The 19152-nt window shown below is 43.4% G+C and overlaps 1 protein-coding gene across 2 annotated transcripts; it reads right to left on the bottom strand.

Moving 5' to 3' along the window:
- Window positions 1-359: 359 nt before the first annotated feature.
- On the bottom strand, window positions 360-19134 carry FDX2 (ferredoxin 2). Of its 2 annotated transcripts, none has more exons than XM_075840769.1 (6): window positions 19019-19134; window positions 15126-15384; window positions 14588-14639; window positions 10411-10517; window positions 9128-9215; window positions 360-2612 (listed from the first exon to the last, which is right to left on the bottom strand). In XM_075840769.1, exons 2-6 carry the CDS (start codon window positions 15292-15294, stop codon window positions 2456-2458), a joined length of 573 nt encoding a protein of 190 aa, XP_075696884.1. In that variant the 5' UTR covers window positions 15295-15384; window positions 19019-19134; the 3' UTR covers window positions 360-2455. The 2 variants fall into 2 exon arrangements, with proteins under 2 accessions (XP_075696884.1, XP_075696891.1); XM_075840776.1 differs by lacking the exon at window positions 19019-19134 and adding an exon at window positions 18928-19002.
- Between the last annotated feature and the right edge of the window lie 18 nt (window positions 19135-19152).

Genomic DNA, 19152 nt, shown 5'->3' with positions numbered 1-19152 from the left:
TCACATAGAAGTGAAAGGGCGTTCCGAAAACACTAGCGTGGCAAGCTATGCTGTTTCTGTAGCTCCTGAGTTTTGGAAACTGCGTAGCTCGCTGTACTACATGGTTTCTGTAACTCCCATTCACAATCTATGGGAATTAGCGAGCTTGACCTTGGCTCCCGACCACCTTGTCAGACAGTGGAGGGGAGCTGGATGGGGGGGGGGTCAGGGAACCCCGCTTTGCACCCACATCTATTGGATATTTATGGCATATCCTGTGGATTAACGATACGGCCCAGAAAAACGCAGGTGAATTTTTTGCTAGTCTCCATGTGGTTTGAGAGCTGTATATACAAAGGAAGATATAAATGACAACAGAATTTACCACATAAAATAGCTTTATTTATTGGCTGCTCACACATTGACCTAAAATATAAAATAAACAGTCTCTCTTCTCTCTAGCAGCGTCTGGAAATTACATGTACAATTTCCAGCACAAGAAATCATAGTACATATTAAGGCATCTGCAATGTCAATATAACACCCCCCCCCCCCATATATATTGGTGCTGCTCCCTCTTCATAGGTGGAGTTATAAAGTAGGAATGAGCACTTAAAAAAAAATAAAAAGTAAGTCGCCCCTGCAGGGTAGGACTTCTAATGCTCTTGCTAATATTTGACATTTCATCGTTTTGCTCCTTATATTATATAGACAAGAAATAAAACAAAAGCTGGCACTCTTGGCGGTCCCATAACGCTAAATATTTTAAAGTAGGTGTAAACATCGATTACTTGTGTAGGTTGAGACATTTATTAAGGGTGTAGGTGAAAACGCAACAGCCAAAAATCGTTGGCAAGTGGCTACATAATTTTGTTGGTAATACATCCGTTTTACCAGATAAATGCGTGACCGTTCGTCAGCACACGGAATGGTTTCCGTGGCCGCTCAGTGTGTTCTCGCTCGTTTGCAGATTTCTTTTTTGCTTAAACTGCTCCAGTACATCTTAAACATCTACCGTTTTAGGTATACAGCTCCTATGCGTCTCTGTGGTAACAGACCACGATCAAACCCTGTGTAGTCTGATCCTGCAGTCATGTGTTTACTCTCCTACTGTATGTAGGTCAGCAGAGGGCAAGGAGTGACAAATGATGGATCCAGCTATGTGTAATGCACATGCAGCGCTATTTTTCTCAGCAAATGTGACGTAATCTGCGACACAGCCTCCAACGCAGACGTGAAGAAGGCCTAACTGTCATTATTAACAACTCTCCCAAGTGGTTACAGGGTTTTTCTCCCAAAACATGCCATTATAACAGAGAAGAGACCACATTAGGATGGATCTGTAGGGACAACTTTATGCCAGTTTTAGTTAGAAAATGGTACCAACTTTTACTATGTAACATTTACCCCACAAAAGATAAAAGGGTGTGTACACTTCTGCAATAATATATATTTTTACTGATCCAATACATCTAAAACAAAGCATGAGTCAACTTTGTAAATAGTCTTCATTTAAAAAAAAAAACTCCAACTCTTAGGCGTAAAAAACGTGTTTGCTGCGTGATTTTCGTCCATATGCCATCCTTAGGACACACGGTTTTGAGGTTTAGAAAAATAAATGAAGGAGGTGGTTTTATTTTTCTTCATTTCTTGATCTACTGTTGTGCGAATCACACGCAGCACACAGAAGTACGTTTGTGTGCTGCGCGTGATTTTCACGCACCCATTGACTTCAATGGGTGCGTGATGCGCAAACACCACAAGTATAAGACATGTTGTGAGTTTTACGCAGCGGACACACGCTGCGTGAAAAACACAATGTTCCCATTGCCTTACATAGGTCCGTGCGACACGTGTGATTTTCACGGATGTGAACTACGCTCGTGTAAATAACGCCTTACAGGTTCGTGTCTGCAGCTCCATGCAGAAATTTATGTCTCTGTGTTTACACTACAAACAACCCTGATCCTTAAGTCATGTGTTATTTCTCTTCTATCATCTGTAGGTTATCCGGAGGAGCAGAGGGAGTATCAGACTACACAGGGTTTGTTTGTAGTCTGTAACCATTAAACCATAGATCTGCATGGAAGCTGTAGACACAAAATGTTAGGTGTTTTGTTTTTTCAAGCAGGACTTAAAGTTGCTTAATTTTTAATTTTAGATGCATCTGAGCAATAAAAAAAAGTGTACATGCCCTTTAAAATAACATGACTTTTGTGCTTTTTATAAAGGCTTTGACAATAAATACAGGTGTCCAGCTCTTTCATTCATTCTACCAAGTTGTGCGTTCCAGTTTAGGGTCAGGTAGTCAACACTTCACCATAAGGGAATATAAAAAAAAAAATGTAGTCTTCAGGGCCTTAGGAATAAGTGCCAATAGAAACAACCCACCACCGCTCTGCGCAGACTTCACCAGCTACAATTCCTCTTGTCCGTTGCATCATGGATCAACCATTTGGGTTTCTCGCGGTCGTCCTCAGTGCGGCTTTGGCACATGACCATCCACATAAAAGTTTCTAGTTATTTTAGGGAGTGTGAACTCGGCTCCAGTCAGTTCTTTAGTGAGAATGATCTGGCATCCGAGTCTGGAGTTTTCTTGAAGCATCGGTGCCATGTCCAGCATATCGTCCTCCCTGAGAGAGCAAAAATACTGTGAGATGCTAATGCAGCAGAAAAGCTATTGCACATTCCATTCTAAAATATCAATATTTGTATGAAGAATATACATGATGACTGACATTAAAGTGCAGCTCTAGCCTAAAATAAAGCTTTACCTTTCACTCAGTTGTTTGTGCTCCAGACTTTGGTGTCTGGCACCATAAGAAACTACTTCCTGTTAGCCATATTGGCTTTAACAAAGCAAATTTATCTGTCACCCGGTCAAAAGTTTGCATCTATATGTAAAATACTTTACCCTGTAACCTCCCCTGTCGGCTCAATCTAACAACCAATCACAGTGCAACAAATCACCCTACCACCCATCACTATTGATACGATCTTGCGGGAAAGCATGATCTAATGCAAGATACCATAAGTAGGGATGTACATGTCTTATACATACTCAACATTGAAATTGCAACACCAAGAAGAAAAAGTTTTTGGAATTGTGGAAATCACAGGATCGATGGACATGTTAATGAATGATTAAAAAAAAAAATCCAATTATCTTTATTTATTCAGTATAGGGTATGAGCGCCACGTGCAGAAATACACGCACTTACACGCCTTGGCATGCTATCAATGAGGTTATTAACCCCTTCCCGCACCTGGACGTAACTGTACGTCCAGGTGAGCAGTAACTTCGCGCTTTAACAGTTAACCGCCGGGCGGCGGTTAACTGTGCAGGGTGTCAGCCCTGCTCTCCCCGTTGCCGATCAGCGGCCTGTCGCCGCTGAAATCGACAATTAACCCCTTCGATGCGGTGGTCGATTGCGATCACCACATCGAAGAGGTTTACAGCGGATCGGCAGCCCCCCACATGTATTTGCGGGGGAGGGCGATCCTTATCATGGCAACCAGAGGCTAGACAATGACCTCCGGGTTGCCATGTATGGAAGCCTCGGAGGATCAGCCTCCGGCCGGTCCTCCGATGCTTCCTGTCAGTGTGACTGTCACGTCACAATGACAGTTAGAACACATTACACTATGTGTGTAGTGTAATGTGTTCCAGCAGCGATCAGACCTGCAAGTCTAAGTGTCCCCTAGTGGGACAAGTAAAAAAGTAAAAAAAAAGATAAAAATGTTTTTAAAAAGTGTAAAAATAAAAGTTAGAAGTGACATAAACAAAGAATGCTTTTTTTCCTGTAATAAGTCTTTTATTATAGGAAAAAAATTAACACGTTAAAAAAAGTACACATATTTGGTATCGCCGCGTTCGTAACGACCCCATCTATAAAACTGTAATATTATTTTTCCCGCACGGTGAACACCGCAAAAAAAACAAAAACCAGTGCCCGAATCACAATTTTTGGGTTACCCTCCCAAAATATACAATAAAAAGTGATCAAAAAGTCGCATGTACGCCAAAATGGTACCAATACAAACTACATCCCGTCCCGCAAAAAACAAGCCCTTACACCGCTTTTTTGACTGAAAAATAAAAACGTTATCGCTCTCAGAATATGGTGACACAAAAATGTATCTATTTTATAAATAAGTGATTTTATTGCAGAAACGCTGCAAAACATAAAATTCTATACATCTGGTATCGCTGTAATCGTACCGACCCGCAGAATAAAGTATAATGGTCATTTATAGCCCAGGGTGAACGCCATAAAAAAACGAAAAAAAAACATTGTCAGAATTGATGGTTTTTGGTCACCTTTCTTGCCAAAAAATGGAATAAAACGTGATCAAAAAAATTTCTGGTACCCCAAAATGGTACCAATGAAAACCTACAGATTGTCCCGCAAAGAATAAACCCTCACACAGCTCCGGTGGTGAAAAAATAAAAAAGTTCTGGCTCCCAGAATATGGCGATGCAAAATGTGCAGTGTTCCAAAAGCGGATGAGATTGGGCGCCATTTACCAGTGCGACACCGGCCACATATCTGCGGATTATTATTTACTGCATTATTATACCCTCTTATTATACCCTGATGTACCCCACACAGATAACATATACCCTGATGTACCCCGCACAGCTTACATGTGTCCCCACATTACAAACTGAAACACCAGTAAAACCCCAAACAGAACAACTACCAAGCTACATCTGCGCCCCAAAAGCCAAATGCCGCTCCCTCCCTTCTGAGCCCTGCAGCGTGCCCAAACAGCAGTTTACGTCCACAGATATGGCATCGCCATACCCGGGAGAACCCGGTTAATATTTTATGAGGTATTTGTCTTCAGTGGCACAAACTGGGCATAACATATAGTGCACTAAAATGGCATATGAGTGGAAAATTGTAATTTTCACTCCTCATCATGCGCTGCGCATTAACCCCTTCGCGCACCACGACATAGTATGTTGTAGTGTGGGGGGTGATGTATGGAGCGTCTCACGTGAAAAATAAAGAATTTAAAACGGCAAAATCGCTGTTTTTTTGGTCACCTTGGCTCTAGCTAAAAATGTAATAAAAAGTGCTCAAAAAGTTGTATGTACCAAAAAATGGTACCAATAAAAACGACCGCTCGTCCCTCAATAAATAAGCCCTCATACCGCTCTATTGACTGAAAAATAAAAAAGTTGTGGCTCTTGGAACGCGGGGAGGAAAAAACTAAAAAGTAAAAGAAAAAAATGGATCAGTCCAGAAAGGGTTAATTACTTTCTACTGTAAAACCATTTATGACCACACGTGGGGTATTGCCGTACTCGGGAGAAATTGCTTCACAAATGTTGGGCAGCTTTTACCCCCTTTATCCTTTGTAAAATTGAAAAAAATGCAACATTTTAGTGGAAGAAATGTCGAATGTATTCATTTTCATGGCCCAATTCTAATAAATCCTGCAAAAGACTTGTGGGGTCTAAATGCCAACTATATCCCTAGATAGATTCTTTAAGTGGTGTAATTTCCACTTTTGGGGGGTTTCCACTGTTTTGGCCTCTCAGGGGGCTTTGCAAATGCGACATGGCACCCAAAAACCATTTCAGCTAAATTTGAGCTCCAAAAGCCAAATAGCGCTCCTTGCCTTCTAAGCCCTGCTGTGGGTCCAAACAGCACTTTATTACCACATATGGCGTATTTACGTAATCGGGAGAAATGGTTTTACAAATATTGGGGTGCTTTTTCGCCTTTATTCCTTGTAAAAATTAAAAATGGCTACCTTTTTTCAGAAAAAAAGTCGATTTTTACCTTTACAGAATAATTCCAATGAATTCAGCAAAACAACCGTGGGGTCGAAATGCTAACTTTACCCCTAGAAAAATTCCTTGATGAGTGTAGTTTCCAAAATGGGGTCACTTTCCGGGGGATTCCACTATTTTGTTCCCTCCAGTGCAATTCAAACGCGACACGGCACTGAAAACTGTTCCAGCAAAATCAGAATTTCAAATGAGTCCTGCTGTGGGTCCAAACAGCAGTTTATTACCACATATGGGGTATTGCTATAATCAGGAGAAATTGCTTTACAAATGTTAGGGTGTTTTTTCTCTTTTATTCCTTGAAAAAATTACAAATTTCTACGTTTTTTCAGAAAAAAAGTAGATTTTCACCTTCACAAACGAATTCAAATAAATGTAGCTAAAAAACTGTGGGTTCAAAATGCTAATTATACCCCTAGATAAATTCCCTGAGGGGTGTAGTTTCCAAAATGAGGTCACTTTTGGGGATCTTTATTGTTTTGGCCCCACAAGACCTCTTCAAACCTGACATGGTGCCTAAAATATATGCTAAAAAAAAAAAGGAGGCCCCAAAATCCACTAGGTGCTCCTTTGCTTCTGAGGCCTGTGTTTCAGTCCATTACCGCACTAGGACCACATGTGGGGTATTTCTAAAAACTGCAGAATCTGGGCAATAAATAAGAAGTTACATTTCTTGGGTAAAACCTCCTGTGGTGCAGAAAAAAATGTATTACAAATGAATTTTGTAAAAAAAAAATGAAATTTGTAACTTTCACCTCTACTTTGCTTTAATTCCTGTGAAACGCCTAAAGGGTTAATACACTTTCTGAATGCGGTTTTGAATACTTTGAGGGGTGCAGTTTTCAAAATGGGGTGATTTATGGGGACTTTCTAATATATAAGGCCCTCAAAGCCACTTCAGAACTGAACTGGTCCTTGTAAAAATCGCCTTTTGAAATTTTCTTGAAAATATGAGAAATTGCTGCTAAAGTTCTAAGTCTTGTAATGTCCGAGAAAAATAAAAGGATGTTCAAAAAACGATGCAAACATAAAGTAGACATATGGGGGATGTTAACAAGTGACTATTTTGTGTGGTATTACTATCTGTTTTACAAGCAGATACATTTAAATTGAGAAAAATGCTAATTTTTGCAAATTTTCTCCAAATCTTGGTGTTTTTTACAAATAAATATCAGAATCGCTTGGATAGGTGAAAGCATTCCGGAGTTATTACCACATAAAGTGACACATGTCAGATTAGAAAAATCGGCTTCATCCTGAAGGCCAAAACAGGCTCAGTCCTGAAGGGGTTAATGGTTGTCTGAGGAATGTTATGCCACGCTGAATGTACTAGGGCTCGTAAATCATCAAGATTGGCTGCTGGCAGCTCCCTTTGCAATTGCCGACCAATGACGTCCCAGATGGAAGAGAAGTCCAGAGACGCTGCAGGCCATGGTATCATGTTTAGACCACGCAGGCTGCTCACAGTAGCACGAGTAAAATGCGGCCTGGTGTTGTCCTGTTATAAAATGGCTTCTGGGACACTTTGAAGAAATGGCCGTACCAATGGTTCCACAAACAAATCAATGTACCGCCAAGCTGTTAGTGGACCTAAAATGAAGACTAGAGGGGTCTGCCTACCGTAAATTATGCCAGCCCAATAGCCTTCGGATAATTTGTCAATATTGTTTGCCGCCTAAGGTAGGCTTGGAATGTGACATCCAAGGTCACTTGCAGTACAGAATGGATCACTATGCGCCAGACGATCCATCCGTGCAGAGGTTCACCTCCGCGGACCTCTTCTGGTCATTCCCGTTCGTTGTCGTTCTCCCAACCTCCGGGACACGCAACTTTGAATAGTGCAGACATCTTGGCCTAGGCGCGTTTCGATCTGCCTGAGTGATAAACCAAGGTCTCGGAGTTCAAGGATTCTGTCCCTCTCAGTTTGTGACAAGTGGTGGTAACTGCCACCACAACAAACAAAAGGAATCGCACAATCATCCCACACCACTTGATCCGATTTTTGAGGATTCATGTGGCTAAAAAACAACAACTTTGCTGTCAATCTGGCTTTCATACCCCTCCCACATGCCACAGATTGGAGCTAAGTGCCTGAAATTTCTAGTATTTGCAGATCAAGCGACACCTGCTACTTCCTCGATTTGTATAACCTTACGGCTCGCCCTTGGTGTTGCAATTTCCATGTTAAGGATTGTGTATAAGTGGTTGCCAGCCTGTGACTCCTATGAAGATACAATTCACAGCACGCTACTTCTTGAAGATGGCATGCTGGGACTTGTAGCTTCAGAGGAGCTGGAGAGCCACAGGCTGCAGATCACAAATATAAATGCAAAATTAAAATAGTAACAGATGACCCATCACCTGGATAATATTGTGTATTTTAATAGAAAAATCGTTCGCCCCCATTAATAATCTATAACTGCTGTATAAATGGTATATACAGTGCTGTTTATAGTCAAAGCCACAATAACTAGCAAGATCTTGCGTTCTGACGCATGAATTGGTGTAAACTATGGCGCAAATCTATGCCAGGTTACAGCTGGTGTCGATTTTTCATTCTGGCACACAGACGGCCAGAGATGCACATTTTTCTCCAACGTTCTTGAGATCAAGACTGGCATTTAAAAAGAGTCTTATTAAATTCTTCCAAGAATGGTTTTGTCCAAATCACTAGTGGTGTGCTATATAGGGTTATCTTATCAGGACAACGCCTTTTTAAAATGAAGTCAGTTTGGTGATCAGCTGACCACAAGTCCGTTTTTAAAGCCCCTGACGATCAGCTGTTATCACCGGCAGAAACTGCAGATGGCCAACCATTTCTCCTACAGCAGCCGCTATAGGTGAAATATGGTATTACATGCTGGACAGTCAAATACATAGATGGACTGGGTGTTCCGAAGCAGCTGAGACTTATCAGCTCTCCGCTCTGGTTCAGAGGGGGGTCCTTAGTTCATATACCGTAACAAGTCAGCATTAGGTACCTAGTATTTGTCACCTCAGTAACTGCTGCCCATCTGCTAATGACAAGACCTAGTTTCTTGTATCAGTCCCAGGGGCCACACACTTCACAATTTTATCCTAACAATATTCATAGCTGGATGGTCCATTCTAGACACTGAACTGGGAAGAATACTGAAGTGTCGTCGTGAATGCAGGGGGGGGGGGGATAACAGGTGCAAGGGAAAAGTGGAGCAGCCAATCAGATTCCAGCTCTGAACACAATGCTATGCTAGTTGCTACAGGTAACTGCTCCACTTTTCTTTTGCACTAGTTTTGATAAATCTCCCTCATGTACCTTCAAAGTAAACTGACATATAGAGAAATATTTCATCACAACAGAAATACCTTTCGTCTGGCTCAGGAAGTTTATCGACATACTCTGTGCTGACGTAGACTTGACACGTGGAACAGGCGAGAGACGATTCACAGGCTCCTGTGTGTAATACAAGTGAGAATGTTACTGAACAATGCAGAAAACTACAGCAAAGAGGACAAAGCAAAAAAGTAACAACTAATAAACCCTGCAGAAGCCGCAAATAAGGTAAAATAGTGCCTGCCGATGCATAAAGGAGCACTCCAGCAAAATGTTTCATTCTCTGGCCCATTATGTAAATTGTGGTGAAGGGAATCTTCTTACCGGTGGCTGTATTTGAGAGTTATCCACTGTCTTCTGGTCCTCAGAAGTGTCATGTGACCATCTATAGGACTCTCCAACCGCCGCAGCGTCTCATGTGTGGACAGGAAGTCAGTTTCTCTATTCATTACTATCACAGCCTCGATGTGAATCTTATAGGAATGAATAGAGAAACTGACTTCCTGTCCACACGTGAGACGCTGCGGCGGTTGGAGAGTCCTATAGATGGTCACATGACACTTCTGAGGACCAGAAGGGAGTGGGTAACTCTCAAATACAGCCACCGGTAAGAAAATAACCTTCCCCACAATTTACATATGTCTTTCCAACAGGCCAGAAAATAAATAAAAAATATGTGAGTGCTTCTTTAAAGGAAAACTCTAGTTACAATCAATGCTACAGTAAACATTCCTGAGTAATTTGGAGAAGACCCACAATTCATCAGGATGGAGCACAGACTGAAAACTCTCTCAGAGGAGCCTTCTCCATTGCTTGTTGTCGCCCCCTGCTGAGAAGTAACAACAAGTCCAAGTTCACAAGTCAGAAGTGATTGACACTTTCCCTGCCGATTAACAGAATATTTTTTGGACGTTAGCACAGGCTACCAAACTGGGGGCTACAATTGTTTTTACAACCCCCCCCTGAAGCTGCTCCATACTTTGATGTGCTGCATTGGCACGCTACCGCCACTGGCATCACCCATACGGCCAACATCACTGCTGGCATGTAAACAAAGACTGTTGGGGGCATCAATGCAGGAGCTGCAGGGGATTTAACAGGTGAGTAATGGGTTATTTTAATACATATTTTGCAGCCTGATTATTTTTTTATTCCTTGAGCACCACTTAAGAGCGGTTATTAAGAATTAGAAAACATGGCTGATTTTGGTCCTCATCCCCCCCCCCCCCCCCAGAAATGGAGAAAAATTAAATAAATGAAGCTCCAGTTCTGGCATTGGGTTAGAGTTTACATAATGGATGATGGGTGTACATACCTTCCAAGTCAATGTCGTACCTATGAGCAAGGTATAACACACTTTCTCCGACCTTCCCTTTCACCGGGATTCGCTTGCCTTCCCGGTCCACAAACACGACATCGACCCTGCGAGTACAAATAACATACGTAACATCAGGTGTCAAAGCAAAGGCCTCGTATTACAGCATTTTATTCTATATATAATGATGGGTAACTTGGTCAATACTTTTTGCTTTACTAATCCTGACATCACAACTAATACTCCGGTCACCTCCAAAGCTGCAGTCACAATTCTGCTAGTCTCCGTGTTTGAGATAAAAGTGACCACGCACATAATACATAAGCTTTTAGCTTCTAATTAACATGCATGTTGATTCCTATGGAGAATGGAGTAGGGGTTAAAAACTACAACCCTCTCATATAATAGGCTAAGAGGGATAATTTGACGGATTCCACAATTACTTGCAAATTAGGTGCCTTACAGCCGTTCACGTGTTCTGTCCTGGCCTTCAGTAGGTGCCATAGTACAAGAACAAATTATAGGGGGGCACATGTGGCTTGTGCCCGGAGGCCTCCACCACCCACCCATGAGAAGAGATGGGGAGGCTCTCTTTGGAAGTCTACGAGAGCACTTGGCTCAGCTGCCTCCAGAACACCTACAGACTTCAGTGGAGGACCACACGCATGCACGGCCAATTCCCATGTATGTGGCTGCGATTGGGTCTGGTCCCAGAGGTGGGATTGGGGCCATTACAAGGCCCTGCACGGTCAGTAACTCTTATTATTAGATCTAATGTCCTAGGGGGAGCTACACTCAGGGAGTCACTTGTTGAGAAGGATCTGGGTGTACTTGTAAATCATAAAGTAAATAACAGCATGCAGTGTCAATCAGCTGCTTCAAAGGCCAGCAGGATATTGTCGTGTATTAAAAGAGGCATGGACTCGCGGGACAGGGATGTAATATTACCACTTTACAAAGCATTAGTGAGGCCTCATCTAGAATATGCAGTTCAGTTCTGGGCTCCAGTTCATAGAAAGGATGCCCTGGAGTTGGAAAAAATACAAAGAAGAACAACGAAGCTAATTAGGGGCATGGAGAATCTAAGTTATGAGGAAAGATTGAAAGAATTAAACCTATTTAGCCTTGAGAAAAGACGACTAAGGGGGGACATGATTAACTTATATAAATATATGAATGGCGCATACAAAAAATATGGTGAAATCCTGTTCCTTGTAAAACCCCCTCAAAAAACAAGGGGGCACTCCCTCCGTCTCGAGAAAAAAAGGTTCAACCTGCAGAGGCGACAAGGCTTCTTTACTGTGAGAACTGTGAATCTATGGAATAGCCTACCGCAGGAGCCGTCACAGCAGGGACAGGAGATGGCTTTACAAAAGGGTTAGATAATTTCCTAGAACAAAAAACTATCAGCTCCTATGTGTAGAAATTTTTCCCTTCCCTTGGTTGAACTTGATGGACATGTGTCTTTTTTCAACCGTACGAACTATGTAACGGATATCAGATGAGCTGGCAGGTCCTTTTTAAACTAGGCTTTGTACAAATTTGCGGTGTGGCTTCCGTTCATACAGTTCAACACTCTGCTAAATCAGTCGTACAGAGGATACCACTGGCATCCAAAAGACCCCTCTGAACTCTATACTACACCACACAGGAGAGCTGACAGATCCTCTATACTACACCACACAGGAGAGCTGACAGATCCTCTATACTACACCACACAGGAGAGCTGACAGATCCTCTATACTACACCACACAGGAGAGCTGACAGATCCTCTATACTACACCACACAGGCAAGCTGACAGATCCTCTATACTACACCACACAGGAGAGATGACAAATCCTCTATACTACACCACACAGGAGAGCTGACAGGTCCTCTATACTACACCACACAGGAGAGCTGACAGATCCTCTATACTACACCACACAGGAGAGCTGACAGATCCTCTATACTACACCACACAGGAGAGCTGACAGATCCTCTATACTACACCACACAGGAGAGCTGACAGCTCCTCTATATTACACCACACAGGAGAGCTGACAGCTCCTCTATACTACACCATATAGGAGAGGAGAGCTGACAGTTCCTCTTTACTGCAACACACAGGAGAGCTGACAGCTCCTCTATACTACACCACACAGGAGAGCGGACAGCTCCTCTATACTACACCACACAGGAGAGCTGACAGATCCTCTATACTACACCACACAGGAGAGCTGACAGATCTTCTATACTACACCACACAGGAGAGCTGACAGCTCCTCTATACTACACCACACAGGAGAGCTGACAGCTCCTCTATACTACACCACACAGGAGAGCTGACAGATCCTCTATACTACACCACACAGGAGAGCTGACAGATCTTCTATACTACACCACACAGGAGAGCGGACAGCTCCTCTATACTACACCACACAGGAGAGCTGACAGCTCCTCTATACTACACCACACAGGAGAGCTGACAGATCCTCTATACTATACCACACAGGAGAGCTGACAGATCCTCTATACTACACCACACAGGAGAGCTGACAGATCCTCTATACTACACCACACAGGAGAGCTGACAGCTCCTCTATACTACACCACACAGGAGAACTGACAGATCCTCTATACTACACCACAGAGGAGAACGGACAGATCCTCTATACTACACCACAGAGGAGAACTGACAGATCCTCTATACTACACCACACAGGAGAGCTGACAGATCCTCTATACTGCACCACACAGGAGAGCTGACAGCTCCTCTATACTGCACCACACAGGAGAGCTGACATATCCTCTATACTACACCACACAGGAGAGCTGACATCCTCTATACTACACCACAGAGGAGAGCTGACAAGACTGTAAAGGCTTAATGACAAAGCAATTATTATTATTTTTTTTAATCTACTTTTTTTATAATGGAAAAATGATGGGAAATGGCAGGGGTCGTAAGACTGAGTCACTTGTATAATGATGCCGTTCTGCAGTCCTTTCAGCAGTTGAAAGAACAATTCCAACTGGAACACGGTATGTTCTACCAATATCTGCAGATACGTCATGTCCTGCAGGCGCAGGCGACTGTGGTGGACCTGACGGTCTGTGCGATGGGGGTCTTAGAATATGTGGTTATGGCGAACACATCTAAAGGTCTGATCTCAATGGCTTATAAGAGCTTGTTATCCAAACACTTGGGAGATCCTATGGAGCTGATGAGAGTGAAATGGGAGCGGGATATAGGCTCTTTGCCCAAAGAGGAGTGGGAGGAGATCTTAGCGTCATCTTAGCATCGTTCTCTCAGTATGGCGCAGAGGAGGTCGCAACTTTTCTTGATACATTGAGTTTACCGAACCCCTTGGGTGCTAAAACAGATGGTGCTCAGATCGGATGCTAAATGTCCTAGATGTCCGGAGGAGAAGGCGGACATATATCATATGTTCTGGACATGTGGGGCCTTGCGGACCTTATGGGGGGGGGGGGAGGGGGGAGATATTGGAATTGATAAAAAAAGGTATATGGTATGGAATTGGCTGCGGATCCAAAGGTTTTGTTCCTGGAGTTTGTGGGAGAACTGGGGGGTGACAGGCTGGAACGCTTGGCAATTGCAAAAATTTAATATCAGACTAGAAAGTGCAACGCTAAACACTGGTTGGATGTGGATCCTCCCGTGCAGAGGGAAATTGTGGGAATGCTAAATCATAATATTCTGATGGAGTATAAAATATTTTCGAAAAGGAGTAATGTGAAGAAATTTGATAAGCAGTGGGGAAGATGGTCGGCCTGTCCTGGGGTGTTGTCATCTGAACTGAGCAGAATACAGACGCAAGTCTTATATGGGATCATTCGTAGTCACATCAAGAGCAGGCGGGGGAGGAATCGTTGGGTCATGCCAATGGAACTGATCCTGTGCCAAGTGTAACTGTTAGAGATGCTAATAGGGGGATGTAATGTTGGGATTTTTCTGTCATGCTGTAAATGTTGTATATGATGCTGATACAGTTGTTATCTGACTGTCAATGTATTTTTGTTCTTGTTAATAAACATTGGATGGACTTAAAAAAAAAAAAAATTATGGAAAAATGAAAAGAGAACTCAATTCCACCATTGCTTTTTTGTTATGCTTTTCAATATGTGTTATAAATTATATTAAAATATTACTTATAAATTACGTTTCCACTTACGTCTCCTCGTGAGGCTCTTTTGCTGCATCGTCTTCATCTGACTGGGAGGCAGCTAAACAAAAAAATAACTCAGTCATGTCCTTGTAGCGAATAAGTTATAAAATGTGGAAAGATACTAAAAAGGAGATCAATTCTATTTTTATAAATACCCAAAATATATATTAAAACACATCTTTACTTAAAATTGGGTGAGACAGTTCTGCTCCTGACCACTTCTTCCTCCTGTTGCTGGGTGCAGGAAGAGTTGCAGCAGCCATTTTTAGCATCTAGGGAGCCATTATTTAGTCACGGTCACCAAACTTTCAAAAAGTGCATATTCCTGCCCTCTCCTCAACTTTCCCTGGCTCAGTGGTGTTAACAGGGGTCATACCCCCACGGATCACAGACCCTAGTATCCCCCAGTGTGGGAGGGTTATGGCCTGCCTGGGCGGAGCCAACATTTTTTTCCTTTCTACTGTCCGCCTCCTATTATCAGGGCCTATACTCCATGATGCTGTGTCCCCCAATGACGTTAACAAAAAAAATAAAAATATTTTACCTGTGGTCTGATACGTTCTGCCCCCATCCTCATCACTCTGAAGATTCCTTGCACTGTGTTGCCCGAAGCCGACATAGACCTGGGATGTCCTAGACGCTAAATTTTTCCTGTAACACCAAGAGGCAAAACTTCCGGCCTTCATGCCTCTTCTTATCAGTGAGACGGCCATTTGTCTGCCAGATCTGGCCAATCGTAGAGCTAATTTCCTCCTTTATACTCTTCTACAAGATGCGGATGTGTAACATGAGGATATAAAGAACTGGGGGAAAAAAATCATTATTACAGACCGGTTAATATAAAAAATATTTAAATTACATAAATCATAATTAAAATAAAATGTATTAATGGGCATGTCCACCTTTGAGCAACATTTATCATTTTTAGATAGATTGTATTTCTAGGGAAAGTGGAACCAAACTTTTACTGATCATGAGTTACAGCCTGCATTAGGCTGGGTTCACACGAGCATGTTCGGTCCGTAAAGGACGGAAGGTATTTCGGCCGCAAGTCCCGGACCGAACACACCGCAGGGAGCCGGGCTCCTAGCATCATAGTTATGTACGATGCTAGGAGTCCCTGCCTCTCCGTGGAACTACTGTCCCGTACTGAAAACATGATTACAGTACGGGACAGTTGTCCTGCAGCGAGGCAGGGACTCCTAGCATCGTACATAACTATGATGCTAGAAGCCCGGCTCCCTGCACTGTGTTCGGTCCGGGACTTGCGGCCAAAATACGTTTCCGTCCTTTACGGACCGAACATGCCCATGTGAATCCAGCCTTATACTCCAGAGCTGCATTAATAATTCTGCTGGTCATTATTGGAAACAGTCAGCAAGCTGGTTGACAGACATGCCCCTACAATGCGGGGGGGGGGGGGCAGTTCGTTTTTCATACATTGTAGTACTGGTGTAAAAGCGGTACTTCCCAGAATGCAAATCACTAGAGCAAGCTTTGTGTAGACACTGAACCAGCAGGGAAAGCCATGAGTGCGCAGCTCTGGAGTATAATATAAGCTGTAACTCCGGATCAGTACAAGATAAGTAATGTATGTACCCAGTGACTACACCAGTAGAATAGTGAGAGCAGCTCTGGAGTATAATACAGGATGTGACTCAGGACCAGTACAGGATGAGTAATGTAATGTATGTACACGGTGGCTCCACCAGCAGAATAGTGAGTGCAGCTCTAGAGTATAATACAGGATGTAACTCCGGATCAGTACAGGATATGTAATGTATGTACACAGTGACTGCACCAGCAGAATAGTGAGTGCTGCTCTGGAGTATAATACAGGAGGTAACTCAGGATCAGTACTAGATAAGTAATGTATGTACACAGTGACTCCAGCAGTAGAATAGTGAGTGCAGCTCTGGAGTATAATACAGGAGGTAACTCAGGATCAGTACAGGATAAGTAATGTAATGTATATACAGTGACTCCACCAGCAGACTAGTGAGTGCAGCTCTGGAGTATAATACAGGATGTAACTCAGGGTCAGTACAAGATAAGTAATGTAATGTATGTACACAGTGACTCCACCAGCAGAATAGTGAGTGCAGCTCTGGAGTATAATATGGGATGTAGCTCAGGATCAGTACAGGATAAGTAATGTATATACAGTGACTCCACCAGCAGACTAGTGAGTGCAGCTCTGGAGTATAATACAGGATGTAACTCAGGGTCAGTACAGGATAAGTAATGTATGTACACAGTGACTCCACCAGTAGAATAGTGAGTGCAGCTCTGGAGTCTCTGCGGTAACTCACTTGTGACAAAATAAATGTGGATTTTTTTACTCTAGAGATTAAATTCTAATGTTTGATAACTTTTTGGCCGCACCCACCCATACGGTCATCCAGTGGCGTAACTACCGCCGTAGCAGCAGTAGCGGCTGCTACGGGGCCCGCGGCATGAGGGGGCCCGTGTCGCCCGCCGGCACGGGCCCCCACCATGGCCGGAGGCTCCGCTAGCAGCCGCTATGGCTGCTACAGCGGGACGCCACTGAACACTACGGCAGAGCAGGGAGGTATCTCCCCGCTCTGCCATTAACTGGTTCCCGACCGCTGGCTGTATTTTTACGGCCAGCGGTCAGGGACTGGTCCTTAAAACCCGAGCCATAGACTTTCTACGGCTCGGGTTTTAACTTGCTGCCCGCGCGATCGGGCAGCTGAATGTCGGGTCTCCGGCTGTCAGTGACTGCCGGGGACCCTGAGGAGAGGATAGAAGCAGCTTTCGCTGCTTCTGTCTTCTCTGATCACTTGTACACAGCGCTGAATGCGCGCTGTGTACAGGAATAGAGACAGCAGCAGCGGTGCTGTCTCTATTGCTCCCGGTGATCATGTGACTGGTCACATGATCGCCGGGTGCCGTTAGTGGCAGGCTGCTGCTGGGTCTTACTAGACCCAGCACAGCCTTATTAGTGACAATCGTCACTATGAGAGGGCTGATTTCCCCTGTAACTGGGGCTGCTGTGCAACCCCAGTTACAGTGGAAAAACATGGTGTAAAATAAAGAAAAAAAATATATAAAGTTCCCCAAAGGTCTTCTTTGACCTTTGGGGGACAGACCATAGTAATAAGAAAAGAATAAAGTAAAGTGCAAAAAAATGTAAATAATAAATACACATAAAATACCCACCCCAAAAAAATACCGTCCCCCCGCCAATCATTGTTGTAACGCTAGCGCTGACCCAATTACCCTAATATAGACATGTAATCTATAAAAATTTACGGTAGACAATGACGATCACAAATAAAAGGTCTATTTTAGGGTAAAACTATGTTATTACCAAAAAAAATAGCTGAAATGTAAAAAAGCTTATTTTTTTACTATTATTTTCAAACTTTATGAATAAAAATTCTAAAATAGCAAAAAAGGTGCGTATAAAAACGATAAAAAATTAAACCTGCATTGTCTATGGAAAAAACGTCGCAAAAATCACGTCGTTAGCCCAACAAATAAAAAAGTTAGAGCCATTTAACTAACACGTGCTAAAAATGGCTAAACGGTGTCTGGTCCTGAAGGCGCAAAATAGAGCAAAAGACATGTATCCCCCTCCCCCCTCTCCACAGGACATGTATCCCCTCTCCACAGGACATGTATCCCCTCTCCACAGGACATGTATAGGGGATAGTCAGAGGTTTGTCATGGAGAAGTTCAGGGGACTTTCAGTCCCCCGTTCTCCCTATCGCTGCCAGAGATCACACATGTATCCCCTGTCCTGTGGAGAGGGGATACATGTATTTTGTAGGACACACTGTAGGTCGCATTTTTTTGGGAGGGGGGACGCTGTATGGCGTTCTCTACAGGGGGGGGCTGTATGGCGTTCCCTACAGGGGGGGGCTGTATGGCGTTCTCTACAGGGGGGCTGTATGGCGTTCTCTACAGGGGGGCTGTATGGCGTTCTCTACAGGGGGGGGCTGTAAAAAAGGCACTATCTACAAGGGGGGGGGGGTTGTGTGACACCCAGGGGAAGGGGGGCCCCAGTCAAAAGTTTGCTATGGGGCCCAGTCTTTCCTAGTTACGCCCCTGCGGTCATCTATTCTGGCTAATAATCTTCCGAGAAATACTAGAGCAATCGCCACATTCATTTAATCAGCTGGCATCATGTGATTATAGATTCGCAAAAAGACAAAACTGTCTCAAAGGGCACAAAAGACATACAAAACCTACATGATCATGTGACCCGAAGTGACTCCGGTCACATGACAGTCTTTCGTACGTATCACACTGTCCAGGTAGCTGAATGACCCAAGGGTCACTATAGAGACATTATATTTCTTAAAACAACATACTGATACCTGCTCCCATCCCCAGAGTGCAGCCCCTCGTATAATCTAACAGACAGTGGCGCATAAAAAAAAAAAATAGTCACTTGTGACAATTACTCACCTGGAAGCCGCTTCCGGTTGGATATTTTGCCTCCTCCAATGTGGCGCCTTTGCCCTCCCACGTTCTACGTCAATACACAGCGTCCTCCTTGTCAGTTAATACCATAGAGTTGCAGACACTCGTCCCTGAATGCC

The sequence above is a fragment of the Rhinoderma darwinii genome, chromosome 1 (assembly GCF_050947455.1).
Source record: "Rhinoderma darwinii isolate aRhiDar2 chromosome 1, aRhiDar2.hap1, whole genome shotgun sequence".
In the NCBI taxonomy this organism is placed as follows: Eukaryota; Metazoa; Chordata; class Amphibia; order Anura; family Rhinodermatidae; genus Rhinoderma; species Rhinoderma darwinii.
The sequence above is the reverse complement of the archived record's forward strand: the minus strand, read 5'-3'. Positions and strand labels throughout refer to the sequence as shown.

Excerpts from the sequence above, each read along its gene's own strand:
- FDX2 (XM_075840769.1), bottom strand. The coding sequence starts at position 15,294 with ATGGCCGTCTCACTGATAAGAAGAGGCATGAAGGCCGGAAGTTTTGCC. Across the intron at positions 14,640-15,125 it reads CAGAACGTATCAGACCACAG|CTGCCTCCCAGTCAGATGAA; the intron begins GTAAAATATTTT and ends TTTTTTGTTTAG. Across the intron at positions 2,613-9,127 it reads CTTCCTGAGCCAGACGAAAG|GGAGGACGATATGCTGGACA; the intron begins GTATTTCTGTTG and ends TTGCTCTCTCAG.